This window comes from Colletotrichum jinshuiense, chromosome 3 (assembly GCF_051148585.1).
Source record: "Colletotrichum jinshuiense chromosome 3, complete sequence".
In the NCBI taxonomy this organism is placed as follows: Eukaryota; Fungi; Ascomycota; class Sordariomycetes; order Glomerellales; family Glomerellaceae; genus Colletotrichum; species Colletotrichum jinshuiense.
The window spans coordinates 1,931,896-1,958,910 of record NC_139310.1 but is presented as its reverse complement, the minus strand read 5'-3'; the positions used below and the strand labels follow the sequence as shown (position 1 = coordinate 1,958,910).

Sequence of the window (27,015 nt, the reverse complement as noted above, 5' to 3'; positions counted from 1 at the left end):
AGGCAACGATGTACTCCGCCGGCATGGTGGACTCCGAAGTGAGCGCTCATCTTTGCAGTTGTGGAGCAGCGAATTCACCACAACGTTGCGTCGCGTCGATGGCAGGGCATCGGTGTCGTTTGGCGGGCGAATCGGGCAAGTATTTGGTTAAGGCGGCAGCGCCTCTCCATCGTCGTCGGTAGACATGGTTTCGCGAAAGTGGCAACAATCCCGCAACGATATAGTCAGAGCTGACTTCGAGAAACACCAGAAACGCCGCCTCATCCACCATGATCATGCGCTGAGGCCAGAATTTGCCTTTCACAAGCACCAGACACCGCCATTTCGTAAGCCAATCTCCCCAAGCACCCGTTGGTGTAGAGTCCTCCCATTGCAAAAATAGCCGTCGGAAGGAAGTCAAATCAGCGTTCGCATCTGTCGGTGTTCAGACATGCGCGGTTGTGCGCCATCGCGGGCTTGTTGAGGTTGTTTAGTCTTGGTGACCTGGGTTGCATGTGGGTGATTGAACGTCGGTCGTGGGTCGAGAGGGAAAACCTTGATTCCTCCAAGAACGTGGTTGCATCACGTGATGACTTTAGCCACGGACTTGACCGTGTACTGTTTTATGCACGGCTAATAACACTGTGTATGGCAATGTCAAAAGCAGGCGCGTACTAATCAGATGCTCTCTCCTTCCCCAAGTTGCGACAGTCCACATGGTACCTTGAGGGCAACATGTTGTTGTTGATGTCTCTGGCCGTTCTTTTCACGGTATGATTGTCGCCCATTTGCTTCTTGCCAATGTAATCCCTCCTATCGGATGCACGGGAAGCATGGACCAGCCATAAATCCAATGACAACCGCAGGTTCATGTCTATTCACAGCTTCAAGAGCCGCCGTTAGGAGCAGCTTTCAAGTAAGTGCGTTTGGGCTGAATATTCCATGACTCTCGAGCATTTATGAGCCCAACGTTTATCCATACTGGGCTACTCGGTATTTTATGAGCGAAAGCAAGTTTGTCTAGACCACTTTGTGCTAGATTGGGCTCAAATGGTATGGGTTGAATTCCAGACTTTTGCTCATTTCCCAATTGGCCCAACAGGGCCAAATTCTGTGGTCCCGGGTGCTTCCCCCCGAAAGCTGGGGCCATCCGAGGAAATGCTGCCACTATAGCAGACCAGACTCAGGAGCGTTGTCATAGACAACTAGGAATGTTGACATACCCACGCCATGCTTTTGACAATTACACCGTCTGCTTTGTTATAGCCTTGGTCTAGCTATAATCAATCAGGACAGTCAAGTTGGGGGCTAGCTCCAGTCTATTCCACGAAGGTTGTTAGAGCCCAGATCTGAAGCCTTGTTGTCCGACCAACGCTCGTTAACTTCATCCCTGGAAACACGAGAGGTCTTGAGGCTGGAACAAGGCACATGGTTCGATGAGACAGATAGCACCAAGCAAGTTGAGGGTCGGCAAGAAAGTAGCGTGGGAAAGATTGCAAAATCCCGTGTACCAGTTAGTATTACGTTTGGTTTTCTTGCGCATTTCTGGATATCGCTGAGATATGAAGGAAAGGCCAAACAACTGCAAAGGCAAAGCCCTCATCTCAACACTTAGGATGACTGGTGGGCACGGTCTATGCCTCTCTGTAACGTAAATGAAGGGGGCAGAGACACACCCGGAGTGCTTTGCGCTGTAGATGGGCCCAAGGTCTCGATAGACGCTATACTTTGGATATGAGCGCCATATCTGCGGCACAGAGTGGCAAAGCACCTCGCATGCGGGGAGCTGGGGCGACAGACCTAATTCTAGATACCAAGCCTATGGACGTCCAACAAAGCTTCGACCACTATGTATCAGCAGTAGCAGACGCCAATTAGTCTACCGGTATCGCTAAATTAGGGGGGGAGGGGGAGACACGAGGATCGGCAGTTGGGCCGATGATGCCTGGGCTTTCAAACATGAAATATACTCGAAGTTTTCGCTGGCGTCACCTGATGCTGTCAACCAAATCTTTTCAGCAGACAGGTCAAACTTGCTCGACTGGTACCACGGCGATAGCCCAGATCTATGTACAAAAATGCCACGAACCTGCGCCCGGACAACGAAAGTCTAGGAAGATCAGCATGCTCAGTGATGTAACGGATCGTCGTATGGCGGGTGCGCCCGGACGCATCCGTAGATACTTACACGATCTTGGCCCAGCAAGCTTGCCCAGAGGCCACGGAAGCGAGCTGGGCGAAGCCGAGCTGGTCGTTTTACCCGCGTCGCCCTGGAATGTTTGTGTCTCGCTGGGCATTAGGAAGTTGGAAGAGTATGTGGCGTAGCTCCAGAGACATAAATGCACAATCAAGGTACCGAGACATGACAGCTCAAGACAGCGGGGGTTTTCCGACTTTCTAATTGAGCTACGCATGGCAAGCGGAACAGATGGCAGACGGGCCTAATGAAATCTGGCGAGAGGCTTCTCATCGGCGGGTCATAAACCGAGCAGCAGAGACAAAGGCGAGGCGCATGTAGCGCAGTTGAATTGCCTGCACTGATTGGGTGCTCTAGGGATGTACGTTTCTTTTTTCGCTCAATCTTTCGTCACTACAAAAGGAGCTCTGGGAAACGCCGAGTCTGGGGATTGTCAACCCCGCAAAGGCTGTCGTCATTCTGACTAAGCTGAGCCGGAGAAAGCTCCCATGAGGTACCCACTCGTATCAAAATTGCGTGAAGGCTGGTGCTCCCAGGCCATCATTCCAGAGGTAGCGAGCCCCATGCATGTACGACCAAGGTACCTCTGCTTGCGTCTCCTGTTCCTGCGCCTTTTCGATTTTTCGATCATGGTATTTTTTCCGATACAGGAGACACATCAGGTTTCGTGCCCCTAAAGGGTCTGCGCAATGCATCCTCTAGGCAGCGTGAGAGGCAGAGGCGGCAAAAAAAAACCCCTGCTTCCCATAAGCCGCGGAATAATTCGCCGTCGCCATCGGGTTCGTCAGGAAGCAGGAAGAGTAGTATCCGGAGAGGCAAAGCGAGAAAGACGGCGAGGCCGTGGCCGTTGGAAAGTAACAGCGCGAAATACTTGACGGCGCAATATGGGAAAAGAATTTGTTGAGGATGTTCGCGGTCTGGATTTGTACCACCCCGGTATTGCGCGACCAAACCCGCTCCCAGACTGCAGTGTGGATTCCCGCTAGTGATAGCTTCGACAGGCCCAGGGGCCCTGCAATATCCGCTGTTGTTGTTCCACACTTCACTGTCTGTCAGAGTCCCTCCATCCCATCGCGCTCCTCACCCGCGCTCTCAGATCACTCGGAGGAGGGGGAGAGGTACCTTGCCTGACCACCCACTTCTCCTCCCCCTCTCCCGCCTCCTGCTTCGGGGCCGGAAGTCTCTTCCTGTCGACACCGATTCGTATCCAGAACGAGGTCAGGTAGCCTGCAAAAGGCACCCCAGAGGGAATTGTCTAGTGTAGCATTACTAAGGTACCTCGCTGTTAGCGCAAACAGGAAAAGCTGGCTGGACGCGGGACTGGATTGTCCAACCACACTCATTAACCACCACACCACCACATCAGGCCAGGCCTTGCTTTCTGAGACCTTCGTAGCTAAAACCTTTCTTCCCCGCAAACAACCTCTCTCCGTTCAAGAGCTCCCGTCTTCTCTTTTTTTTTCTGCCGGCGTCGTCTCTGTCTGGCATTCCCAAGACCTCCCACCCCACTCTGCTATTGTTTTAAACCAAAGCCTTGTCCATCTACAAGCTATCCCGAGAGCTTCTTCAAGCTCCGACGTCTCCTCATTTCAACCGCGTCGTCTTGGTTACCCGGTGAGTGGTTCCTGTCAATTTGCGTCATCGGCTTCAATTGATTATCTGGCCCTCCTTTTTTAACATTCGTTCCGGCTTCTCCAGTGGCTGTTCCCCAGTTGCTCGTCCTCTTCACTAACTGACTCGTTCTCAACCCAGCATCACCAGAGTCTTATCCTCCACCACCATGTCCACTATACCAGAAGGCAACCGGGACAACAACGATCGCCCTCCCCGCGATGTCAAGAACCACCTGCTGTTCGAGATTGCAACCGAAGTTGCCCATCGAGGTACCATCCCCACGGCATCCCCCCGCATCCTCGTCTCCGCAGTGGGCTGACCCATCATTTCGTGCAGTTGGCGGTATCTACTCTGTCCTGAAATCCAAAGCTCCGGTGACCACAGCCGAATATGGCGATCGCTACACGCTCATCGGCCCGTTGAACCACCAATCGGTTAGAACGAACCTTTAAGATGCTTGTCCTGCAGTTTGCTGACCAAATTTAGGCCGCTGTGGAGGTCGAGGAGCTGGAACCCACCAACCCAGAGCTCGCTGCCACGATCCAGTCCATGAGAGATCGTGGCATTGGCATTCTCTACGGTCGATGGCTCATTGACGGCGCTCCACGAGTGCTGCTCTTCGACACCAAGACAGCGTACCACTTCATGGATGAGTGGAAGGCCGACTTGTGGAACGTCGCCAGCATTCCCTCGCCACCGAACGATGACGAGACGAACGAAGCTGTTATATTTGGATACGTCGTTGCTTGGTTTTTGGGAGAGGTGAGAAACTTTTGAACCACTCGAGAGTGAAACTGACATGTCCGTAGTTTGTTTGCCACGAGAAGAAGAAGGCTGTGATTGCGCACTTCCACGAATGGCTTGCCGGAGTGGCCCTACCGCTCACCAAAAGGCGGCACATTGACGTCACGACAATCTTTACTACCCATGCGACTCTCCTAGGAAGATACCTCTGTGCAGGCTCGGTCGACTTCTACAACAACCTCCAATGGTTCGATGTCGATGCCGAGGCCGGAAAGCGTGGCATCTACCACCGCTACTGCATTGAGCGCGCCGCTGCCCACTCCTGCGATGTCTTTACTACTGTTTCGCACATCACTGCGTACGAAAGTGAGCACTTGCTCAAGCGGAAACCGGATGGTGTACTTCCCAATGGTCTGAACGTCACCAAGTTCTCGGCCATGCACGAGTTCCAGAACTTGCATCAGCAGGCCAAAGAAAAGATCCACGACTTTGTTCGCGGGCACTTCTACGGCCACTACGATTTCGACCCCGAAAACACGCTCTACTTCTTCACCGCCGGTCGCTACGAGTTTAGGAATAAGGGTGTCGACATGTTCATCGAGTCTTTGGCTCGCTTGAACCATCGTCTCAAGGTCGCCGGAAGCAAGATTACAGTCGTTGCTTTCGTCATTATGCCTGCCCAGACCACGTCGCTGACGGTGGAGGCGCTCAAGGGACAGGCCGTTATCAAGTCGCTGCGGGACACTGTTGATGTCATCGAGAAAGGAATTGGACGCCGCATTTTTGAGCGCTCACTCAAGTGGCACGATGGCGACCCTATGCCCGATGACAAGGAGCTCATCAGCGCCCAAGATCGCGTCCTCATCCGGAGACGGCTCTTCGCCATGAAGCGCCATGGTCTGCCCCCCATCGTCACTCACAACATGCTCAACGACAGCGAGGACCCCGTCCTGAACCAGATTAGGCGCGTGCAGCTCTTCAACCACCCCACAGACCGTGTCAAGATCGTTTTCCATCCAGAGTTTTTGAACTCGGCCAACCCAGTCTTGCCTTTGGACTACGACGAGTTCGTGCGCGGCACGCATCTGGGCGTTTTTGCGTCGTACTACGAGCCGTGGGGTTACACTCCTGCCGAGTGCACCGTCATGGGTGTTCCTAGCATTACGACCAACTTGTCTGGCTTTGGGTGTTACATGGAGGAGCTGATTGAAAACTCTAGCGACTATGGCATTTACATCGTCGACCGTCGGACCAAGGGCGTCGACGACTCGGTCAACCAGCTCACGACACAGATGTTTGACTTCTGCCAAAAGAGCCGCCGACAGCGCATCAACCAGCGTAACCGTACGGAGCGACTGAGCGACCTTTTGGATTGGAAGAGAATGGGCATGGAGTATGTCAAGGCACGCCAACTGGCACTGAGGAGAGCCTACCCAGGCTCCTTCAGCGGCGAGGAGGAAGAGGAGGACTTCATCCCCGGCGTTGAGCAGAAGATTTCGCGACCTTTCTCGGTACCTGGATCCCCTCGTGACCGCACGGGCATGATGACCCCCGGCGATTTCGCCAGCTTGCAAGAAGGCAGGGAGGGCCTGAACACGGAGGACTATGTTGCGTGGAAGTTGCCGTAAGTCGAGGAAACGTCCTTGGTCTGCTCGACGACGAAGCTAATGTGCATTTTCACAGCGAGGAGGAAGACCCCGATGAATACCCATTCCCGCTTACGCTCCGCTCCAAGCGCCCGGACGGGCCGGGTAGCCCTCTCGACGGAGTGCAGTTGAACGGCAACTCCTAAGAAGGACGTACGAGGCGCAGTACGTTGTTTGACAAGGTCGGCGGTGCATGTACAAAACGATACCGTGTTGCTTGCTGGCCATTCCCGGTGTGGAGTGCCAGTGGCTTCCGGTCATCGGCTAGTCGCGATTGAAGATTTTATATAGGGATATGGATGGATGTAATGGACTGCGGAGAAAATGAGGATCAAAGCAACAAGGACGGGAACGCAGATGGATGGGGGACTGCATGGGTGAATATGGATATGTACGAGCAGAGTAGCATATGTGAGCATTAGATTGGTTCTCAACTGTTTGTTTCTTATTTGTCAAAGATTCGGGGCAAGGCAAAATGCATCATCCATTGGATACGACCATGATGGTTGGGGTGGCACCAGCGGTTGGAGTGAGGCGCAAGCCAGTCGAGCCCAAGACTGCGTTGTTTCGTTTCAAGGGCAGAGAGTACTGGCTGGGCATCTAGGGTTGGAAGTGATGATCGGTGAATCGGTGCGTCCTCGTTGCTTACTCCAGAGCTCAGGGGGGATGCGGACCCCTGACACGACCACAGACGGAGCGAATCAGGGGCGGCGTCGTTGTCCTTCCCCACACGACGGTCGACAATCTCAGGGGTCCCTAGATGGGTAGGGCGCCTCTGGGTGGAGAGCACGCTGAACAGGAACGGGGGGGCCTTTGGGGCTACACCAAGGAGCCACTAAAATATCACCCCTTGTTGCCGTCTCCCGTGGACGCATCTCTCATTCTGTCTTTGTTTGCCAAATCCCTCGTTGTCGGGCCTAGTGCAATTTGCTTTATCGTCTCAACCAGCCACGGGGACAAAAGGCTCCCTTCCCTCAGCCGTCTGAAAACCTATCGTATTTCTGGAAATTTCGTCTGAAATCCTACAGGAGGACGCATGGTCCTGCCCCTTCCGGGGGAGCAACTTGACAGGCAATCCCAGACAAAAACCCCGTTGACACTCTCCAAAAACAGAAAGGCCTACCTTAACGGATGCACCGCACCAACTCTATTAAGATAGCCCCCTCGTCCAGCGCGAGAGTGAAGAGAATACCGCGACGGGCAGGCTGACCACCACCTCCCCTTCCGCCTCTTCCTCCACCACCACCTCCTCCACACCGTCAAAACCTTGGTTCGCCGTAGCGTGGTACCTGCAGCAGCCTCACTCCCGCCCCCAATCCACTCAAACGCCGGTGCGGACAGGGCAATACCACGCCGGACCCTTTGGTTTAATATATTATTCCCCCAATACCACCTTCTGCCAGCCGCCCGCTCCCCCCTCTCTCCGCCCTCAAGACATGAAGTTCGCCGTCCGGCCTCTACGAAAAATGAGGTTCTTTCGCAAGGATAAAGACAAGAAGAAGCAGCAGCAGAAGGGCCACCACCAGCAGTCATCGCACGAGTTTACAGACCAGCAATTGTCAAAGTACTCATCGCAGGTCCAGCAGAACTACCGCAACGTCGCCTCGCCCCCTGCCATCCATTACCCGACCCGAGCCTCTGCCGCCCTCTTTCAGAGCCTTCCCAAGGAAATCCTCCCGCGCATATTCTCCTTCGTCTGCCCGCACACCCAAGATGAGACGTACGAGACGTGCGAGACGAGCGCCATCTTCGACGCATGCATGCTGTGCGACCTAAGGGATCTGGCCCATTGCGCTCGCGTCTGTTGGAAATGGAACCAGGCGGCCAACGCCCTGCTGTATGTCTCCATGCCTCCCGAGGCTCGAGTTGCGCGCATCGTGACTGACAAATGCTGCCCTCCAGGTACCACACCGTCCGGATCGACTCGGTCCACTACTGCCCTCGCGAAATTTACCTCTCGGAGCAGCGCAAGCGCAAGACATTCTTCAAGCGCAACGCCGACCCCGAAGACATCCCCGCAGTTCGCCTAAAGCTGCTCTGCAGGACCCTGCGCGAAGACCCCACGCGCTTCGGCTCAAGAGTTCGATACTTCAAGGTGCCCTACATGCTGCGGGAGGCTGCCACGGCCGATCTCGCTCGCATCATCCACGTGCTTCCGAACCTTCTCTACGTCGACCTCCCCGAGGGCCTGTTCGCCGACGAACATGGCTATAGCACGCTGAGGCTCGAGGTCGAGGCTAGGTGCCGAGACCTCCGCAAAATGACATACCAAGGAGGCGCAGAGGGCAGCTTGTCCAAACTGGCACACGGCGGAGTATGGCAGAATTTGGAGGTCCTGGAACTGATCAAGATCAATATGGATCCGGTTGTCCTGCGGCACGCTCTGGCCAACCTGCAGATGCTCCGCGCGTTGAAGGTGATGGAATCCCGGGCTTTCTCGGACGACATGTTCGCCCGCCACGAGGATCTGCCTCCTTTCCCACCTCTGGAGGAGCTGATCCTCAGCAACACCCCGGCAGTCACCGTCAATGGCTTGGTAGATTACTTGGGTCGGGGTGACACCCGAAACCATCTCCTCGTCCTCTCGTTGCTAAACACTGGCGTCCATCCAGCAACACTCGCCGACATTCTGTCAGCCGCTACGAATCTACATACGCTCGTCATCGAGGCTACGGTCAGCGAGGCTTTCAAGAGTGGACCGAAGACGCGTCGGCTTGCGTCAACATCCCTGGAGTCTTTCCGTTTTGAAATCACCGCATCCAAGTCTGCGGGTCCCTACTCCAGCGTCACGGCCAGCTACTACACATACCTGGCGGCATCGCTCAGAGGCAATGCCATGCCCAACTTGAGATCGGTCTACGTCCTGGATGAACACTTCCAGGACGAGCTCGAGGGCCTGCCACGCCCCGCGGCGCCCTTCTCTTACGGCGCCAACGCTCGACCGAAGTCCTCGCACTCAGTCGCTTCGCGCCAGCCAATGTCGGGCCTAGGCGGTGGCGGCCGCGGCGGTCTCGCACCGCCTAACAGCGGCGGGATGGCTATACCCCGACCCTTCGCAGCAGCCTCAAACGTACGTGCCTCGCAGCGTTTCAGCTCGACGAACCCCTTCGCCGGCACAGGACCGCTGTCTCATCCCCTGACGATCTACACCAAGACGGACGACGCGATGGACTGGTCGTCGGTGATGCTCCAACCTACAGTACCGTTCGGCGGCGGATCCCACCATCGCGGAAGCATGAGCTTCCACGGCGACCGCCCCATCAGCTCCTACGGCCTCGGCGCAGACATTGCGGGTTCCGGATGGAACACGGCTGCTGCGAGAAAGAGCGTCATGGTGGGCAACGGCGCAGGCATGTTCATGGCCATACCGAGCCAGAATACCGGCGGCAGTCGGGGGAGCGACGAGGATCTCTGGCCGAGGCCAAGCACGGCGAACAACGAGAAGAAGTCTTCGGACCTTTGGCGGTGATTGCGGCATGAGGCTACGGAATGAGAGGCAAAACCAGGCTGGGAAATTGGTTATCCAGCCACAGAAACGAAGAGCAGAGCCAAGCCAAAACGAAGTTTCAGAGATATGGCATAATGATGGGGGGTTTGGACAGGGAGGGAAAGAGAAAGGGCAGTTGGCGGGGCCAGATTGCTTTTTTGTTTCTCGGTTGAGATGTTCGGGACATTAGCATGCTTTACGTTGCTACGCTTGTAACAATACTATACCCCCGACGGTTTACGGAGTAGAGGTGGGTTTTCCCAACAGGACGTTTTATTATTATTATTTTCTCGGACCTTCTCTCCGATATCGCAAGGGATATGAGGCCTGCATGTTCGAAGCCGGTTCTGTCCGTCATGTGAATGCTCGTCAGGCCTAGGTAGGCGCAGGATGTGCCAGATACGACACCGCCCTGGTGAGGTTCGGCATGTCTCTCGCGACGACCGCTTCGTAGTCTGTCATTTCCATTGCAAGGCCTTGATCGGCCTCTCCAAGTGCCAAACAGGTGTAGTCTGCTACGGTAAGGCCAGGGGCGGGACCAGGAACCGAAAGGCGTTGGTCGTTCTTCCCTTGCTGCAATGCAAGTCATCGTTTGGCGTTGTCTGGCGACCGACAGGGCCGGGGAAGCCATCCGACGGAAGGGAAATAAGGAAACGCCGCGGTTCGACCCTGCTTCCAGCGCTACAGGCGAGGTCTGTGTGATGCTGCCCCTTGGCACAGGTCTATCCTTCGCTGCGTGATATATCCAAAGGTGTCTGGATGCAAAACGTCGCTATGAACTGGTGTAAGTTGTACCGCGGTCGTCATTGCTTCCCCTCCTTCGTCGGTCCACTCCTTTTGCTCGAGACAAAGGTAGGAATGCGGCGGATGCGAACAAGGACAAAAATACGGGAGCCCGGCCTGTAGGAAACCACTGCAAATGATAGTCAAAACTGCGCAAAGTCGGGTCTCGAGGTGGAGACGCGAACGAGAAACCGTCCCCGGATCTGTACCCCCGGCCGATCATCTCCCTACAGGCTGCCTTTGCTTTTTGACACGGTCAAGCGCGAGGTTGGATATAGTACACGTCTTCACAAATCGACGCGTCGGACGGGGAGATTTGACGCGCGTTTCTCATGAAGATCCGATGCAGCACACGCCGTAGAACGACGGGCTTATCATGGGTATAGACGTGGCGTCCGGCTGGATGTGATGACCCGCCAAGTATCAGTAGCCAGTCTTGAATCTTTACCCCTACGTGGAATCAAAAAGCATTGATTTCTTTGGGCCCAGAAGAAACCTGGAGTGTTGTTTCCGGCTCGGACATGGTCAAGATCTGCGGTAGCATGTAGGGTGATCCTCAGTGATGTGACCGTGAAAGGGTGATGAACGTCAGTCTCGTCCTGGTTCAAGGCTGTAGTTCATCTGGATCGCTTCCACTGCTGTTGTGCATCTCCACCTGCGTGTACATTGGAGTATCTACTAGTGCCAAGGTTAGCGAGGAACGTTAGCAATCCGTGAGAAAATAAAGATCGATTGAGGCCTCGTCGGTTATATGCGTCTCTCGGCGTTGCGGCATTACCCGTCTCCGGGACGCTCGAGATGAAGTATCCGTGGCTATTATTGCAGTGCATTGGATACAGACACGTCACGTAGTATCCCGAAAGCGTTGTTGCCGTGGAGTTCGTAATATTGTGGTTTGAAGGACAGGTACGCACGTGCTGTTGATATGAGCCCTTGGAGCCATCTCTTTACTGTTCCGTTGTCCTTCTCCTTTAGTCTCCTACGTATTGTCTGTAGCACCTTCTCGCACCATGTTATCTCGGTTCGTACGTACTATATACGTGTCGTGTCTGACTGACTGTGAGAACCGCTAGCAATGAATATGTTTTTAGAGTGATTCGTATGTTGGTGCCCTGCTCTCGACGTGAAACGAGCAAGGAGGCAATGGTCAAAGCAGTGACAACAGGGGCAATGTAAACAGAGGAACCTTATCGACGACCATACCTGGGACGAATGGCGCGTGTCTCGAGATCGAGAACTGCCCCTTTGCACATCTTGTCTCCCGTTGAATCAACCGGGATTAGGTTTTCTGTGCAGGCGAAGAATGTCGAAGGAGCTGTCGGGAGGCAACTGTATCTGATGTCGGAGAACAACGGACCCAGTGGCCACTGATCCGGCTCCTCCTTCCGGCCAAGGGGGCAAGCATGCCGATGGCCGTCACAGACTGTCTAGTCCCGGGGTTTGTCGTGGAACACTCCCCTATTCCTAGCCTCACAGGTCGATTTTGTATCAACAGAAACACACGAGTTTGACTGCGAGCTTGTGTAACTGAACACGTGAGCCCGAAGAAAAAGGTTCTGGACGCTTCGACTTGGCGCAACAGACTGTCCGCCTCGGGAGGGTGCTCTCCTCCTCCGCAGCACGGCACAACGAGTCGAGCTTCAATAACAACCCAGCGTGCGTGCTGTGGCTCAAACCCTCGTAGTCCAAACGTAGGTCCCAGACACCAAGCCGGTGAAGAAAGAACCAAAGGTTCCAGTAAGCACGTACCCGACACATCTTACTCGTCCCCCCTTGCTTCCAACTAGACAGCCATCACTCCGCCGTGATACTAGCCAAAAAAACTTCAAATCCAGCAAACCAAGATAGGACACAGTGTAAGCAGCCCATGGTGGAGATTTAGTTGCCCGATAGCGGCCGACACGGCCGCAAACCGATATTGACCAATCCCCCAGTAAGAAAAAAACCGGTAATGAGGTTCAAGCAGGGAGAACAGGCCTGGAGGGGCATGCCGGGCTCTTGGCCCGGCACCCGAGGCCCCAGTGTCTCCGAGAGGCAGCGCCGATCAACCATGCCCGACGACAGCGCGGGCTGATTCGCCCACCCGCCGGCCCTCTGGCGGCATTGCAGCTACGTGGAGCAGACTTTTGTTGACAACGTATAATTGCCCTCTTTCGTTCTGAGACACCCAATGTCCTCACCCACCTCTAGCGGGGAAAGAGCCGCATGAACTAAACAAACACACTCTCGGCACGACCAAGAGACTGGAACAAGTCCCTGGCCGTGGTTTGGGTTCACCGTTCTTCCCCATTGTTGCCCTTGCGTTTCCCTTCCGTGCGTGACATCCAACAACTGCAGAGGGGACTACAAAGAAGCAAAGCACTCGAGCGTCTTTCGGCCCGGCAGTCGTTCACGCTCACCTCCAGCAACGGAGCCGGGGTATCCCCCCCCCTCCTGTACGACCACAGAGAGGATACGAGGTTTCGACTGGGCCCTCCCCCGTGTAAGACATCTCACACCTAGCGCGCGACTATAAAATAAAACAGAAAGTGCCTGTTCCCTGAAGAGAGCCGGCGCCGGGAAACAAGTTGTATTTTTTCTTCTTTTCCCGCGGGCCGCTTTCTTTTCGCCTCCTAGATGCCGCCTTGCCGCAGCGTTGAGACACGCCCGGAAGGAGGCCCGCGGCGGAAGCTACTGCAAAAACCCAATACATACGAGACGGGAGGCAGCGGGTTTTGTTTTTCGACGGACCGAAACATCAACAACGTGGCGGCGGAAAACCCGTGTGGGCCAAGCAAAGGTGGGAGGGCAGGCCCGGTTCAAGCCAAGACCGGCCAGAGACACCGTCATCACAGGAGTGATATCGCCAATCTTTCCAAACGCTCTTTTCGTCGGGGCCTCTTTGTTCGATGGTGAGCCAACCGGCTGGGAGGGGATCAGAGAGGTACATTGCGGAGATGTCGTGGTGTACTGTGTGACCTCATCCCGTCGACAAACCCTACGGCATCTTACATGCGGCTACGGTGGTTTCTGCAGGCGGGCTTCCCTTGCCTGTTTGCCTGCCTGCCTGCACCATGCCTTGTCAAAAACCTTACCGTGGTAAACATCATATGCACATTCAGTTCCTGCGAGACTGGCAGGGGTTCGGCAGGAAAAGAATGTTTGGTTCAAAGCTACGCCTTCGTTGCGTCAATAGCCCAGTATGCGGCCCACGGAAAGCAGCGCAAGCCAAGTCCAGCCACTTTTCGTGGTTGTCAGCACCGCATCCTTGTCAGACCCTGCAGCTCTCGGCTGGGTAGTTCGGCTCGCCAAAAAAAAAAACCGAGCCAAACCACCTTGTGAACCATGGGCGGCGGACTGAATATGATGCTACCGGTACTGAGCCTCAGCTCCCCCCACCTCAAAGATATTTCAAGGGTGATTCCAAGTCGGGGCCCAAATGACGAGCATCGCAGCGCTATTCGCAGATACAGATGGGCGGCCGAGAACCTAAACCTAGAAATCCCGCCGGCATACGTGCACGCTGACGAGGGTTGGGAGAGTTCGGGATATGATGGAAAATGAGGAGATAAGCGACGTCACGGTGCAGTCCGTCCACGCACACCCGCACAACCACCCCCATCTTCCACGTTTTGACAGGCTCAATCATTGCCAGGGTCCAGCGACACCAAAACGTTCGCGGGAAAAGTCCACGCTAAGAGCGAAGGTGCCCTTTTTTGACTCTCCGCAGGGTTGTTGTGTGCCGTGACACCAATTACACTGTGGCACAGTGATACACATGTACGTGGGATGGCAACAAGATTGGTCTGGGGCTAGACGACGCCCGTGTGGACGAATGATATCAGCCGGGAGCAGGATAAGAAACATAGACCGAGACCATGAATAGAGCCAGAAGAGATTGAAAAATAGAGAACGGTGGAGCCCGCTTCCGTGCGTGCGAGGCCCCCGGCGAAACGTAATGTCTCTGTCTTGTCTCTCGTGTATTGGTTCCATTGAGAGGCGAAAATAAACAACAAACGCTTCCGAGAAGGGTAAGGTTTCTGGGCGGCCGGGGTTGAATGACATCGAAGGGCGGGCTCCCCGACATCAACCTCAAAGGAAAGAAAGAGAAAAAAAAGCCTGATGAATCGCTGGTTCAAGCTTGGCCTCGCCCGCATTTGGAGCAAGTTTAAAGAAGGTTGATCGTCCAGTCCTCGAGGTGACGTCGGAATGGCAATCATCAGTGTTGGATTGCAGCTGCAGCGAGTGTGGGGGGCGTGTGCTGCAGGGATGATGTCATCTGTCGCTTCTCTGGATTTTTTGCTTTTCCCGCGCCTGCGATCATTTTTTATGGGGCCAGATGACTCGGCGGCCCGGGCACGGTGCGCCGCCGGGGTGATGCGGAGGCGGAGACGGCACCGTGGCGACGCGGAGCCTTGTCGGGGAGACCCCGCCCGCTGGTCCCCCGATCGTCGCTGGGGGTGGGTCTGAATAAACAGATGCCGTTTCAGGGTCGAAAGAACCCGGGTGCCGATGTTCCCAATCACCCAGAGACGTCCAATGATCTATTCTGGCTTTGCCGACAGTGCATTATCCAGCTTGGACTGTAGGTGACGGTGGCTTTTCAGGCGTGCGCGACGGCTGCAACCCCCAATCTCAAGGTCGTATTACAATGCTCGAACGTGTTTCGATGCATTTTGATCACCGGCGAATGGGTCTCAAAAGACATGAAGATAGACACGGTGTCCGAAACGATGCTAAATGCCTGCCCCGTTATGCTTTCGCTGGAGGAGGTGTTTTGCCTCGTCAAGGCTGCGACATGGGTCATGATTCGATACTTCGATGCCTTCGCCTGACGAAATCAAACCTAGCACGCAGTGATGTCGAACTCTAACACTTCCATGGAAACCATCATATTCCTCTCAATTGGCGACGCCAGCTTAGTCAACAGCAGGATACATATTTGGACAGTGCAGAGAAACGTTGCGCTTCTGCATGTAAGACCCGAAGGGCTGGAAGCTGTGCAGTCGCCTATAAGCATCCGAATATGCCCGTCAGCACCGTAACAATCCGTCATCCGTCTGAACAAGCGCATATTGGGAGCCACGAGGCAGACCTTGGCGATCAGCAACTCGGTGAATCAGAAGAAGGAGAAGGCTCCTGAGAAAACATCGTCCACTCATTAGGGTTCATGCAGCCACTTCTTGTCCCACGGCAGGCCCGTGGGTCGCTCGGGTACTCCTCTGCGGCTGTGTCGTGAGTGCGGCAACTGAGTATGCTATTCACCGCCGCCAGGCGTCTGATGACACGTCCCAATTTGGACAATGAATTGTGTCCGTGGCTGTGGATTATGTGTCTAATAGCCCTCCAGGGCAGGGCAACTTGGTCAGCCTCTCCAGAGGTCACGCATGTCAAACTGGAGGGATTTCTACTACCGAACACAAGGTCCGGAATCCTGCCTGATAAAGCGGGTTGGCTGCGCCTCATGCAACTAGGCAGATGGAATAGACCTTGTGCTTAGTAGACGAGCCCGGATCCTGATGCCCCACGACAATCCGTCACACTGCGCAGGCGGTCAAGGAGGTCATCGGCTCTCGAACAAAATGATGACTGCTTCTGGGTTCCTGCACGGCAACAACGCCAACGGATGTCCCGCCTGCATAGCCTTAGCATCGGACTGCTGACATTATACTTCGGTCTTACCCGCCCTGGCCCAACAAACACATGGGAGGACAATTAATGCCAGCATCCGAAGTGGAAGATGAAGTTGGGAGCTAATCGATACGCTGACAAGTAGCCTTCTTTTTCATTCATTGGCTAACCAGTTGGTGCAGCGTTCACCGCGCTGCGCCCCCTCAGCTGCAGGCATCAGACAACCGCCTCCTCGAGCTGCTGGGATTCACTCGGATGACGGCCCCACACTGCCCGGCGCCGAGATGGGACCCGCGTCGAATTCAAAGCAGCCCGGCATGCGTTTGCGTAAGACCTCAGCGCATGTATAAACACCAAGCGCTCCGGCGTCATAGCCTATCTATCAAATCAAGGATGCCATGCTATTCTAATCCGTAGATCGGCGGTGCCGCTCTCAATCCTCAAGTATTGAAACGAATTTCTGTGGCATACTCTGTTGCATGTGGCCGAGTTGTGATACAGACCGGTAGCGCCCGCTCGACTCTGTCCAATGGTCAAGACGGCCCGCCTGCGGCCAAAATTGATGAGACTGCGAGCCACGTAAGGCTGGCTGGAGGTTATAGTATCCGTATCTATAGGGTGACACATGGGACGGGGTGTGGTCGTGCCTCGAGCAGATCTGTGTTTCTGGACCGGGGCACGCGTTGCGGGAAGTGTATCATTCTCCAGCTCCCGCGTCGATCATACAGAGCCCAGTACGACGGTCGAGGTTCGTGGCGGCTCGCCAGGCGTGGCCAGGAGGTGACAGATCCGGTCTCCGAAAAATGGGCAGCATAGCCGGGCAGCCATGCAGCTCCGATCGCAGCATCCTGAGAAGAAAGGACTGCGTAAACAGGACCGCTTGTGCTGCACGAACCCTGCCACCCTGCGTTGTCATTTGGCACTGTGAGCGACGACAGCCAGTCAGCTTCGTTCGCCGATCGTCGGATGTGAACGCTATGTAGGCGAGGCTCTTGCGCAAATCAAATGGTGATCAATGTCTCCCACGTGCAGTGCCGCAGGTGCAGCGGCCATTTGGCACAAGGTGAAGAAGAAAGCCATTGTTGAGAACGCAGCGCCGCGGTGTCTTGGACAACCCGCAGATGCCACTCAACCCACCTCCTCCCTTGGAAAGCTTTCGGGAGGCGAACGACTCTAGACTTGCTCCGGCTTCTCCATTCTTATCTCGCAATTCCATCACGAACGCAGGGAAGGGGGAAAAACGAAGAAGGGGACCGAGTTACAATTTTAGAAGCTTGGACGAACCGGCACCAGGCTCCATGTGGGCTAGCATCATCTCGCATAGAGGTTGGTGTCTGCTGGCCCTTGTGTGGCTGGAATTTTGAGGCCGCCACAATGCTGGAAGCTGAGTGGTCCGTTGGAAAACGTCGCCCTGAAGCAGGCGGCAGATAGTGATCCACGATCTCCAGCGAAATGCAACTGTAGGATTGTTAGGCCAAGATAGTCGGTCTGGCGCTGTATACCATTCGGGGGCGACATGTCCACCTGAGCCACTTCTAGTGGAGGCGCTAGAATTGAGAGAGGCACGCTAGTGTCACTGTGAGGGCCTCGGAGACGGAGGATGCAACCTGGCGAGCCTGTTTGGCGGGTATCCATCGTGGGTACGCGAGAGACAGTCGGTCTGAGAGGGCGAGGAGGACCGTTGAGCTGCTGGAAGGAATGGAAGAAAAAGAATGTTCGGAAGCAAGGGACGGACAGTCAAGGGACTGAGCAGGCGAGCTCGCGAACCCGCAAGCCCACTGGGGTCAAGCTCGGAGATGGTCCGTTGCCGAGCTGGTGGCCGGGTGCTCTGGGCAGGAAAGGACGATGAATATGCACCCGTGGTGCTGGAATTCATCGCATCTTTCGAGGCCCCCACCGAGGGTTTCCATGCCAAATTACCGTCTGCCGGTGTCAGGCCGGTCTTGGACAGGTCGCCGACAGCACATGGGCCGATGAATGGGTGAAAATGCGCCGCAACTGTGAAAAGAGAGACCCTCTTTCTCTTTCTTTCCGAATCCTGAGTGCTAGTCGACGCCAAGCACCAGCGATGAGCCTTGCAGTTCGTATCGCATCGTATGGTGATTTTTTATCGTTGCGGTTCAACTCCTGGTAGCCATATCGTTGACAACTCCGTACACTGTGCGCCACGCATCCGGCCAACGACGGACGTGGTGCGGCATTGGATCTGTTCAGATGAGAGCACTGGTACCTGGCCGGTGGTCATCCGGAGAGCATCGCGCGCTGTGCCAGCGATACTCTGTGCTTGCATTCGTCCCGAAACGAATCGTCATGCGGCTGCAGGGCTCTGCTATGGCATAATGAAGCACTTAGGACGTCAAGCGCGTTTTGGGCCGGGGGCCTGCGAGAAGCTGATAAGCTTGTCTCGTCCCGGAGGCTTGTGTTTGCACGTTTGCACAGTCCTGGGCTCTAAATGGCAGCTCTCGTCCAGTGACAGGCTTTGGAGCTCACAGACTCGAGCCGCTGAGTGGACGACCTTGTGCCGTCTCGACAATGTCTGTCGCAGCACATCAGACGAACGGTAGGGGGCGCCCGTTCTCGGGCCGTGAATGGCCCAAAGACCCCCGTCGCTGGAATCCGGCAAGCACGCGACGAAACACAGAAAAGCGGCGACCTTGACCCTTAAACTCACTGGCGCGCCTCAGGTTTGAGATTGTTTCTCAGACGGGCAAGGCGGCGGCTGTATATCGTAGGGAGCGAAGAAACAAATGCTCTGTCGCGTGCAGTTGTTGCAAGGGCGAGCCTTGCAGCCTCTGAAGAAACATTTTATCAGAGGATGCTGCGAGCATTAACTTCTGGGCATGCCCTTCATCATTCCCACCGTATGCCTAGCCGGGGCGAGCTGAGCTGCGATGGCCTGACAGAGTCGAGATAGCAAAGTGTCGGTCTGGGGGCTCGAAAGCAGAAAGAGAAAAAAATAAAATAAAACTCTGCCTCTGGCGTCTTGAGGGGGAGTTGGCGGAGAAAAGAACTGGAACTGCCCGCCGGAAATCTCATGTTCACGATGTGATTCGTGCATCCATTGGTGCCTCTGCCGGCCCAACGTGGTGTCACCTCGACGATGCAACGCTCTGGGCCTCACCATCGCCCACTGAGGTGTCGACATGTTCTTCGCTTTCCTGCGAGACATGCCGGGTTTGCTCCTCCCTTTTCTTGCACTTGCATCGACACGGCTGCACGGTGCAGCAGGTACCGGGCCAGATTGCGGCCAGGGAATCGGTCGGTTGCGCATGCCACGGCGGCTTCCAAAGCGCGATGAATACATTCTGCGTACCCTAATGTTCCCACCATGTTCATACTATTTCGAGACCACATGATGTCCCCAAGGGGGCAAAGGGTCTTCGTGCTGCATGCCCACAACAATTACATTGTTGTCGTTGTCGATATTGGCTTCCGCAAGCCATTCCCGGAAGAGAACGGTTGGGCCATTGCGAAATCGCACTTGCATCCCCTCCACCCGGCCCCCTTCATGTTAGCGAACAGATTGCATCTTGATTGCGTCCGATATGGAATCTCGCCGCCGCTGCTAATATCCTCATTTAAACATGTCTGCCCGTCCCCGGCACCCCCAGGGAACTCGGTGTGCCCGGAGGCCATAGTCCTGAGCGGCTAAGGCAGGCATGATGGATGGACTGACTGTTCGGACCACGGGTTCGCGATGCTTCTTTTTCCTGGTGCGGGTACATGCAGCGCGTACCAGGGCCTGCCAAGGGCAATGGGATTGCCTCGTCCAGGCGTCTACCTACTTGTAACTGGAGAGTAACGAGCCAGGAGGATGGGTGCCGCCAGGAGCCCCGACCATTGGGGCTCCCTTTCCCCCCCTCCTCCGGGTCGAATCGCCTATCCTCTCTTTGGAGTTCCAGCGGCGGCAGCAAAAGCACCCACCGGATCCCGTGATGATTCTGAAGGAGGGAGGTTTCCATGCGGGCGGGAAGGGAAGGCACCCTTCCTAACGCAGACAAGACAAGCAGCGTCAGGCTCCGACAGCCGGTTCTGGTGGTCCGACTGAAGGCGGTTGACGGCGGCCTCTACCACGGCGAAGGGGCGTCGGGCCCAATCAGCCGTCTCGAGGCCCTACAGAAGACGATATGCTTGCAGCCGCAGACGCTTGCGTTCATGTCGCTCCTTTTGGTTGTCGAGTCACCCACCCCAAGGCCTTCCCTTTGGACAGTTGGACCCCCCCGCCACCGCCTCGTCTGGTGGTGTGGGGTTTTGCTGTCGTCGTGGGTGTGACCAACCCCCCAGTCCACCATGATGAGCGACAAGGTGTGGAGTCTTTGGCGCTGGGAAACGTCGGCAAGCAGGGAAAACGAACGAGGCTCATGATGGATGACGAGGAATCCCTCAGCTTCCGTGGTCAACATGCCTCGTCGTGGCTATGGGGAGGTCATGGTGATTGACGTCTGCCGATGGAGTTGGTGGGCACAGTAAGAAGCCGGCCACCAGACGCCATGGAGCTGAGCGGCACCAGCCTGAGGGGTTGGCCAGATGACTGGATGAGCTGAAGTGCCGACACCACTGGGCCAGCCTTCCACACTCCCTCCAATACATGGCGATGAGACTATCGCGAGGGGCATGGCCACACTTTTTTGTCCTCAATTTAACCCTTTGGTCGTTTTCGTCTCTTGCCAGTCAGTTGTCCCCTTGTTCCCTTGTCGGGAGACTCATAGAGGGTTGCTAAAAACGCCATGACCCATGGGAGCTGATAGCCGGGAAGAAAGGCGATGGCCGTCTTGGGGAGCATCAACGGGGTTGCCGCATTGCATAGGTTCGCAAGCAGTCAATGGTATCTTCTACATGAAACAGCACACTTTGGAGGCGATCCTCCCATCATGGCATCGCATACTCGGAATGGTTGAGATGGGTAAGGCCCAAAGGCGCCGTCCTGCCCTACAGGACGAATTAGAGAGTGGAGCCGTAGATTGTGCAGTGATGAAGGGGCACGGCGTAGGAGGTGTGCAAGGTGTGGGCGTCTGTGATGCAAAGTGTGGTGTCTGGGAGTTTTGGCGTTTGGCGTATGGTGGTGTACGGACATGGGGAGTGGGAGGTGTCTGGCCATGCCTCCATCATCGTGTGGTAGTGCGCACTAGTCTGGCAGCGAGACGGGCGGTGGCCGTCATGGTACGCTCGACGAAGGTTTTGGTGCGGACACCCCAGGGCCCCAGGTACGGAGAGCGAGCGGATGGATTGGATAGTGGCAGTCAGCCAGTCAGTTCGACGAGGAGAGAGAGAGAGAGCATGTGGAGAGCAGAGGGTGAGAAGCGAGAGGAATTGAGGGAGTGTGGGTTCGAGGGTACGTACCTCATCTTGCAGAGTGGACGACGCCAGGGGGACTAGTGGGAACCCGACCCCCGCCCCTGCCTCTCTGTACCGTGTCAACTGATGGCGCCAGGCACTGGGTCCCCGTACCCAGGGGACCCGCTAAGAACAGGACCCGACCAGGATCGGGACTGGAGCAGGGATCAAGGCATGGGCCAGGGCCAGGGCCAAGCCAAGGTGCAAGTGCAAGTGCGAGTGCAGGTGCGAGTGCAGGAACAAGAGGTGTGCAAAGTGGGATGCTCCTGCTGGCGTGTCCGTCCGCCTGTCTGTCTCTGTCTGTCTACCTGGCGGCTTGCAGTGCCATCTGTGCAGAAATGGCCCTTGCTCCTCCAGCAGCCCATGTACTCCTGGGTGCTCTCCCCTTGCTACCACCCATTTACACATATGGAGCGCCCCCCATTACCCCCGTCCCTTTATGTACGACCGATATATTCAACAGAGTCCCCCCCCGACCCATCTTTGAGCCAGACCGACTCGTTCATTAAAATACCCTCTCGACCCTCCTACCTCACACCTTCTGGTGGTCTTGTCCTTTCCCTTTCCTCCTCATCCCTCAAAGAGAACTTCGTCGAGTGTCCAAGTCGACACACCAACGTATCGACAACCCACGCCAACTGCTAGCCAGCTGCCACTACTCGCTGTAGATCAGCTGCCCTGCGAGACTGACACCCGCGCACACACACTCTCACACACGCACGCCCAGTCTTGGATTTCCTCGAGGGAGATCACACGAATACCGTCATACCCACAATGTCTCTGGCCGGCCAGACCATGCCCGTCAGGGAGCCGGCACATTCCAACCAGCAACAGAAGGCTGCCGTTGCTGAGGCCAAGAAGGACCAGCAACAATCAGAGAGGACGTCTTATAGAGATTCGCTCCCCAACGCACCCCGGCCCCCGGTATACAACGAAGACGCCTTTAACGAGAACGAGAAGATGTACGGCGACTACTACGAGTCAATGACGGGCCCTTCTCCCAAGAAGCAGCAGACCACACCACAAGCACCAGCCCTGCCGGCCAAGAGCTCCCTGAGAGCCTCGAGACTACTCGACGGCATGGCCCTCAAGATCATCACCAACCAGTCCGACAACCTCGCGCAGACGGCCCCGCAAGAGGTCTACCTCTCCTCGGAAGAAGAGGCCTCTTCCTCCGCCGACGAGTTCTCGGACTACGACTACGAGTCTGACAGCGTCGAGTCGGCAGACTCTCCTGTCCGGAGGAAGAGCCACGAGGACACGGCCCGCGTGGTATCCGTCGTCTTTGCCGGGAAGCCCTCCATCATCGACCTCCCCTCCACCAAGAGATCGGCATCCCCCGAGTCTATCGATTCCCGACCCCCGAGCCGCCTGGTCACGGTGTCGACAGCCCCCTCTCTGCGGAGGATGTCGACATCGTCCACCAGCGGCGCCTCGTACTCCCCCATCTCCCACCCACCCCGATCCAGCAGCATGATGATCACCAGCAGCATGCTGCCCAAAGAGAAGCCATCCTTCCTGAGCATCGACCCCTACGCCAGCAAACCCTTGGACGAGCGGGTCGAGGAGCGACAGGCCGACGCGGAGCGGCCCGAGAGACCCAAGACGCCGACCTCGCAACTCTTCAAGAGGACGTTGAGCATGGTGCGGAAGCGCAGCCGCCCCCACCTCAGGGACATCGCGGCCAACAACTCTTCGCGGGACCAGCTGTCCTCGCCGTCGCTGCAGCACCTGCCCTTGGAGATCAACACGGACAGCACCAGAGAGGAGCACGGGCAGAAGACCCCCAACAGCCCCTGGTCCGCGGTCAGCTACCACGACATCATGCGAGCGGCCAAGAAGAACTCGCAAGCAGCCCAGCCCCCAACGCCGTCCACCCCCGTCGCGCAGTCGCCCGCGTCGCCGGCAGGCAACACGAGGAGCCGGATCCTCAGCGGGCTCACCAACCGGAGAAAGAGCATCAAGATTGGCTAGTCGCCGCAAACCACCCAAACAAAAAAAACTCAGCAAAGCAAACAAAAAAAGAACCGACACGGCAGGACTCTGTGCTTGAAACATTTTTGCATTCGGATTGGGGATTTGCTTTGCATGCACGGCGCACCAACGGGGACCGGAACTGGGATCACGGCGTTTCACACTGACCCTCGGCCACGGGCAGCAATGACTGATCACGGGCTTCGGTCAACACTCCTTTCTTGATTCGGCGATGGGCTTACGACGGAACGAATTTCTTTGAGTGTACAAATGGATCGAGTAATGTATAAAGCAGGAGGAGGATTGGAGCAGGAAAGAAAAAAAGCCACACACGACGGATTGTGGTGGCCTGTACCAAAAGCAAGGGTGGGCACTCCTAGAATGAGACCACACCACTAGCCCGGCCATTCGGCCCCCGCGATATGTCGGGGGCGGGCCATTAGACATCATCAATGATACCAAACATGTTCTATTTGTTCAACATCTCGAGTTCCCCTGTGACATGCATGTGTGTGGGTGTGTGTATGTGTGACTGCACCTCTCTAAACCTGAACCTCCAAACCATTCCGAGTGCCAGAGGGTGGCCCCTGCGGCGACGCAAGCTCGGTCCATGCGATCGATGGCCCAACCCCAAGTCTCGGTTTCGGCGTCTCACCGAGTAGCGATTGGCGCCGCCGCGGCATCGTATACACGGTGCTGCGTGGCTTGAGGGTTCTGCGACGGCCGAGATTACGACCAAATTGCTCCCAATCTACACTCTGGGCGAAACGGGAGACGGACCCAAAAAAAAAAGAGCCGCCCCCGGGTTGCAATAGCTGGGCGACGACGTCCTTTGTCTGGCTGCGACATCTCTCTTTGGTTGCGACGTCTTTCTTTGGTTGCGACGGTGTAACCCACCCGCTCACCTTACGTCGCCGGCCATCGACTTACACCTCGCGGTCTGGTCCCTGCGTCTGCGCCTCCCATATGTGGAAACCGTATAGGGCGTTTGCCGCAATGGGAATTCCTCTGTCAATGCCGCCGCCGTCTATTTGCGTGTCTCAACTCCATCGCTGCGCCCTTTTCTCCCCCAAAAGTGTCCGCGTTCGGATGCATAGTGCGGCTGTATCGAAGGCAGGCAGGGGGGGCGGTTTACGACGTCCGTGCCGTCGAGAGGACGGCCAGCCTGCCCACTTCAGGTAGGTGGCTTTATTTTGCGTGTGTGTATTATAGGTAATGTGCATGTCTGGATATGGCAGGCAGGCACGGTTTCGGGCAGTCAATTGGAACAACCCCACCCCATTCTCTCATTCTCTCTCTCCCTCTCTTTGTTCCTCTCCCCAAAGGGGGGAAAAGGAAGGAGACGAAAAAGCCCGACGTTGGCGATGATGACCGGGGTGTTAGTTCCAAAATAGCCACATCGTGAGGCTGTTGCCTCTGTCAAGCGGGTCCCCCGGCCGGGGGGGTTGCCCTCCCCATCTTTTTTTTCTCTTCCGTTCAGGATGATGTGGAATTCCTTTGCTGGGCGCCCCATATCCGTAGGACCTTGCTTGCTTGCTTGCCTCCTCCATTCTTTTTTTCTGTCTTGTTCACTCAACACTCCAAGGTACGACGGATATGTGGGAGATGTAACCCGTCTTCAACCGCCGCCGCCGCCCCTCTTTCACCGGTCTGCCGGCGCCCGCCGCAGCAGTGCAGTGCAACTGCTACGTAAAACCCAATAAATGAAAGAGAAAAAAAAGAGGGCAGAGGAGGCTTGCGTGGATACCAATGGTGCAAAAAAATCTTTCCCTAGGGGATTGTGGGCGAAGGAGACGGGAGACGGGAAAACTACGCCCCAGTCGGAACCGGGTCGAGCTCCCTTGTCAAATCTTTGAATACTCCGTACGTCGTTCGACGTTCGACCGCCTCGTGCAAGGGGACGACAGGTAGGTAGAGAAGGGAGGTAAGGGTACGGAGCACTACTACTACAAAAAACAAAAAAAAAAGAGAGAGAGAGAGTAACCCCACTAACCCACCGTCACCGCCATAATCCGCGCCAGGCGCCTGCTTTCCCTTCCTTCCCCCCCCGCTCTGCTGCAGGACGACGTTGCCGGGATATTTTCTTTTTTTTTCCCTTTTTCCCTTCCTCTTCGTCTCCCCATAATGTCTTTAAACCACATCGCCCCCAGGTCTTCAGCCGTGACGCACGTCCCGCTGCGTTGGTTGGAGAGATATGAGACTGTCTACGGCATTTGGGGGCTCACTCGGTGTCGTTCGCCCCTTGCAGCCAAAACAGTATGACCGGGGCGTGAGAGAAGGGCAGAGATGTGCGTGGACAGAGATGGGACTGGCAAGTCAGGACAGATATCACCAGGTGCCGTGGTGGGGGAGGAGGGGGTGGCCATGCATCACGATGGGTGGCGGCGAGAGGAAGAGGCGGACTAGTGTAAGAAAACCTGCTTCTTTGGCGATGGTTGGTCCGGGGGGTGGTGAATGCAGGCAGCGTGCAGAGCGTCACAACCCGAGGGACCAGAGATCGATATCGGAATCGTCATTCGCAGGGAGAGAGAGAGCGGGGAGGGGTTCACCGTCTCTGCGTGTCTCTCTCTCTCTCTCTCTCTACGTAGTGATCCCTTCGCTCGACGCCTGGGGCAGGAGGAGGGGTATCTGCTTACGATGGGTGCGCTGCGGCGCAAGCAGGGAGAGGAAGTTTCGGCAGTCCTCCTCTCTGATCCTGATTCTGCACCATTGCGCCCGCGGTGGGCTTTGGTCCGTCGCCGGCCCGCCCGTGTCCGCGTCTGCGTTGGACGAGGCCACCCGATTCCGGGCGCGGGCGTGCGCTTGTGTGCGTGTGTGCGAACAAGTAAAGTGCAGAGTACGTGTAAAGCGTCGTCGAATGCGACGCTGTCCGCAGGAGGACGCGCTCGCAATGCAACCTCCAAATCGGTTCGGGTTGCATGGGTGTGGGGGATGGGACGCTGGAAAATCAATCTGCATCAGACGCGCCAGTAGCAGGCACTTTGCCCTTTTTTTTTTGGGCACTCTTTTTTTGATTGGTTTTCGCAAGCTTCCGTGAAGCTGGGCATACCCTGGGTTGATAGCGGACGGGTGCTATCGGCGGGGATGCCAGCTGCTCTCGCAAGCTCATGGCCAATCCCGGCACGCAATATGGCGCCGGTGCTATGGGTTCTATATTGGATTGCGGCGGAGGGGCGCTCGGGAGGCAGCTGCGGCGGCCGGCCGTGTTCTAGGCGTCTCGGGCTACGGGCCACCCCGTTGAGCGATGTGGGCGAGCTCCCGGGACGGCCGTGGCAAAAAAACCAACAACCACCCAATCCCGCCTCAGAAGCGCTCTGCTGCGGCTGCGGCTGGATAACTACCCCCACCTGCACTTTGGAGATTCCTGCACTGTACCTGCCCAGGTACCGCGGGGCCCCCCCCCTCTCCCAGGGAATTAAAGTGAAGAAGGTTCGGTGTTTACAAAAACAAGTAGTCTATCCAAGACAAGCCGGCGCTAGTTTTAGAGCACGCCGCGGCAATGCGAACATGTTGGGGGGCGAGGCGGCCAATCTACTCGAGGCCGTCCGGCCGGTTCGGCGTCGGCACAGGAGGAGGGGTGCTGCCTGCCCGCCTTTTCCCAGCGCGCGCGCCCGTCAGGGTTTCCTTGGGGAAACGGAGTGCAGTGA

At 56.2% G+C, this 27,015-nt stretch overlaps 3 protein-coding genes across 3 annotated transcripts; all 3 read left to right on the top strand.

Moving 5' to 3' along the window:
* Positions 1 to 3,956: 3,956 nt before the first annotated feature.
* On the top strand, positions 3,957 to 6,326 carry EsH8_III_000552 (glycogen synthase; the record flags this gene model as incomplete). Its single annotated transcript, XM_083262277.1, has 5 exons — positions 3,957 to 4,059; positions 4,127 to 4,224; positions 4,277 to 4,552; positions 4,600 to 6,158; positions 6,218 to 6,326. 5 exons carry the CDS (start codon positions 3,957 to 3,959, stop codon positions 6,324 to 6,326), a joined length of 2,145 nt encoding a protein of 714 aa, XP_083122764.1.
* Positions 6,327 to 7,616: 1,290 nt separating this feature from the next.
* EsH8_III_000551 (uncharacterized protein) lies at positions 7,617 to 9,649 on the top strand (the record flags this gene model as incomplete). Its single annotated transcript, XM_083262276.1, has 2 exons — positions 7,617 to 8,017; positions 8,083 to 9,649. 2 exons carry the CDS (start codon positions 7,617 to 7,619, stop codon positions 9,647 to 9,649), a joined length of 1,968 nt encoding a protein of 655 aa, XP_083122763.1.
* A 12,519-nt stretch (positions 9,650 to 22,168) lies between these two features.
* EsH8_III_000550 (uncharacterized protein) lies at positions 22,169 to 23,368 on the top strand (the record flags this gene model as incomplete). The annotated part of the gene is made up of 1 exon (XM_083262275.1): positions 22,169 to 23,368. One exon carries the CDS (start codon positions 22,169 to 22,171, stop codon positions 23,366 to 23,368), a length of 1,200 nt encoding a protein of 399 aa, XP_083122762.1.
* Positions 23,369 to 27,015: the final 3,647 nt, after the last annotated feature.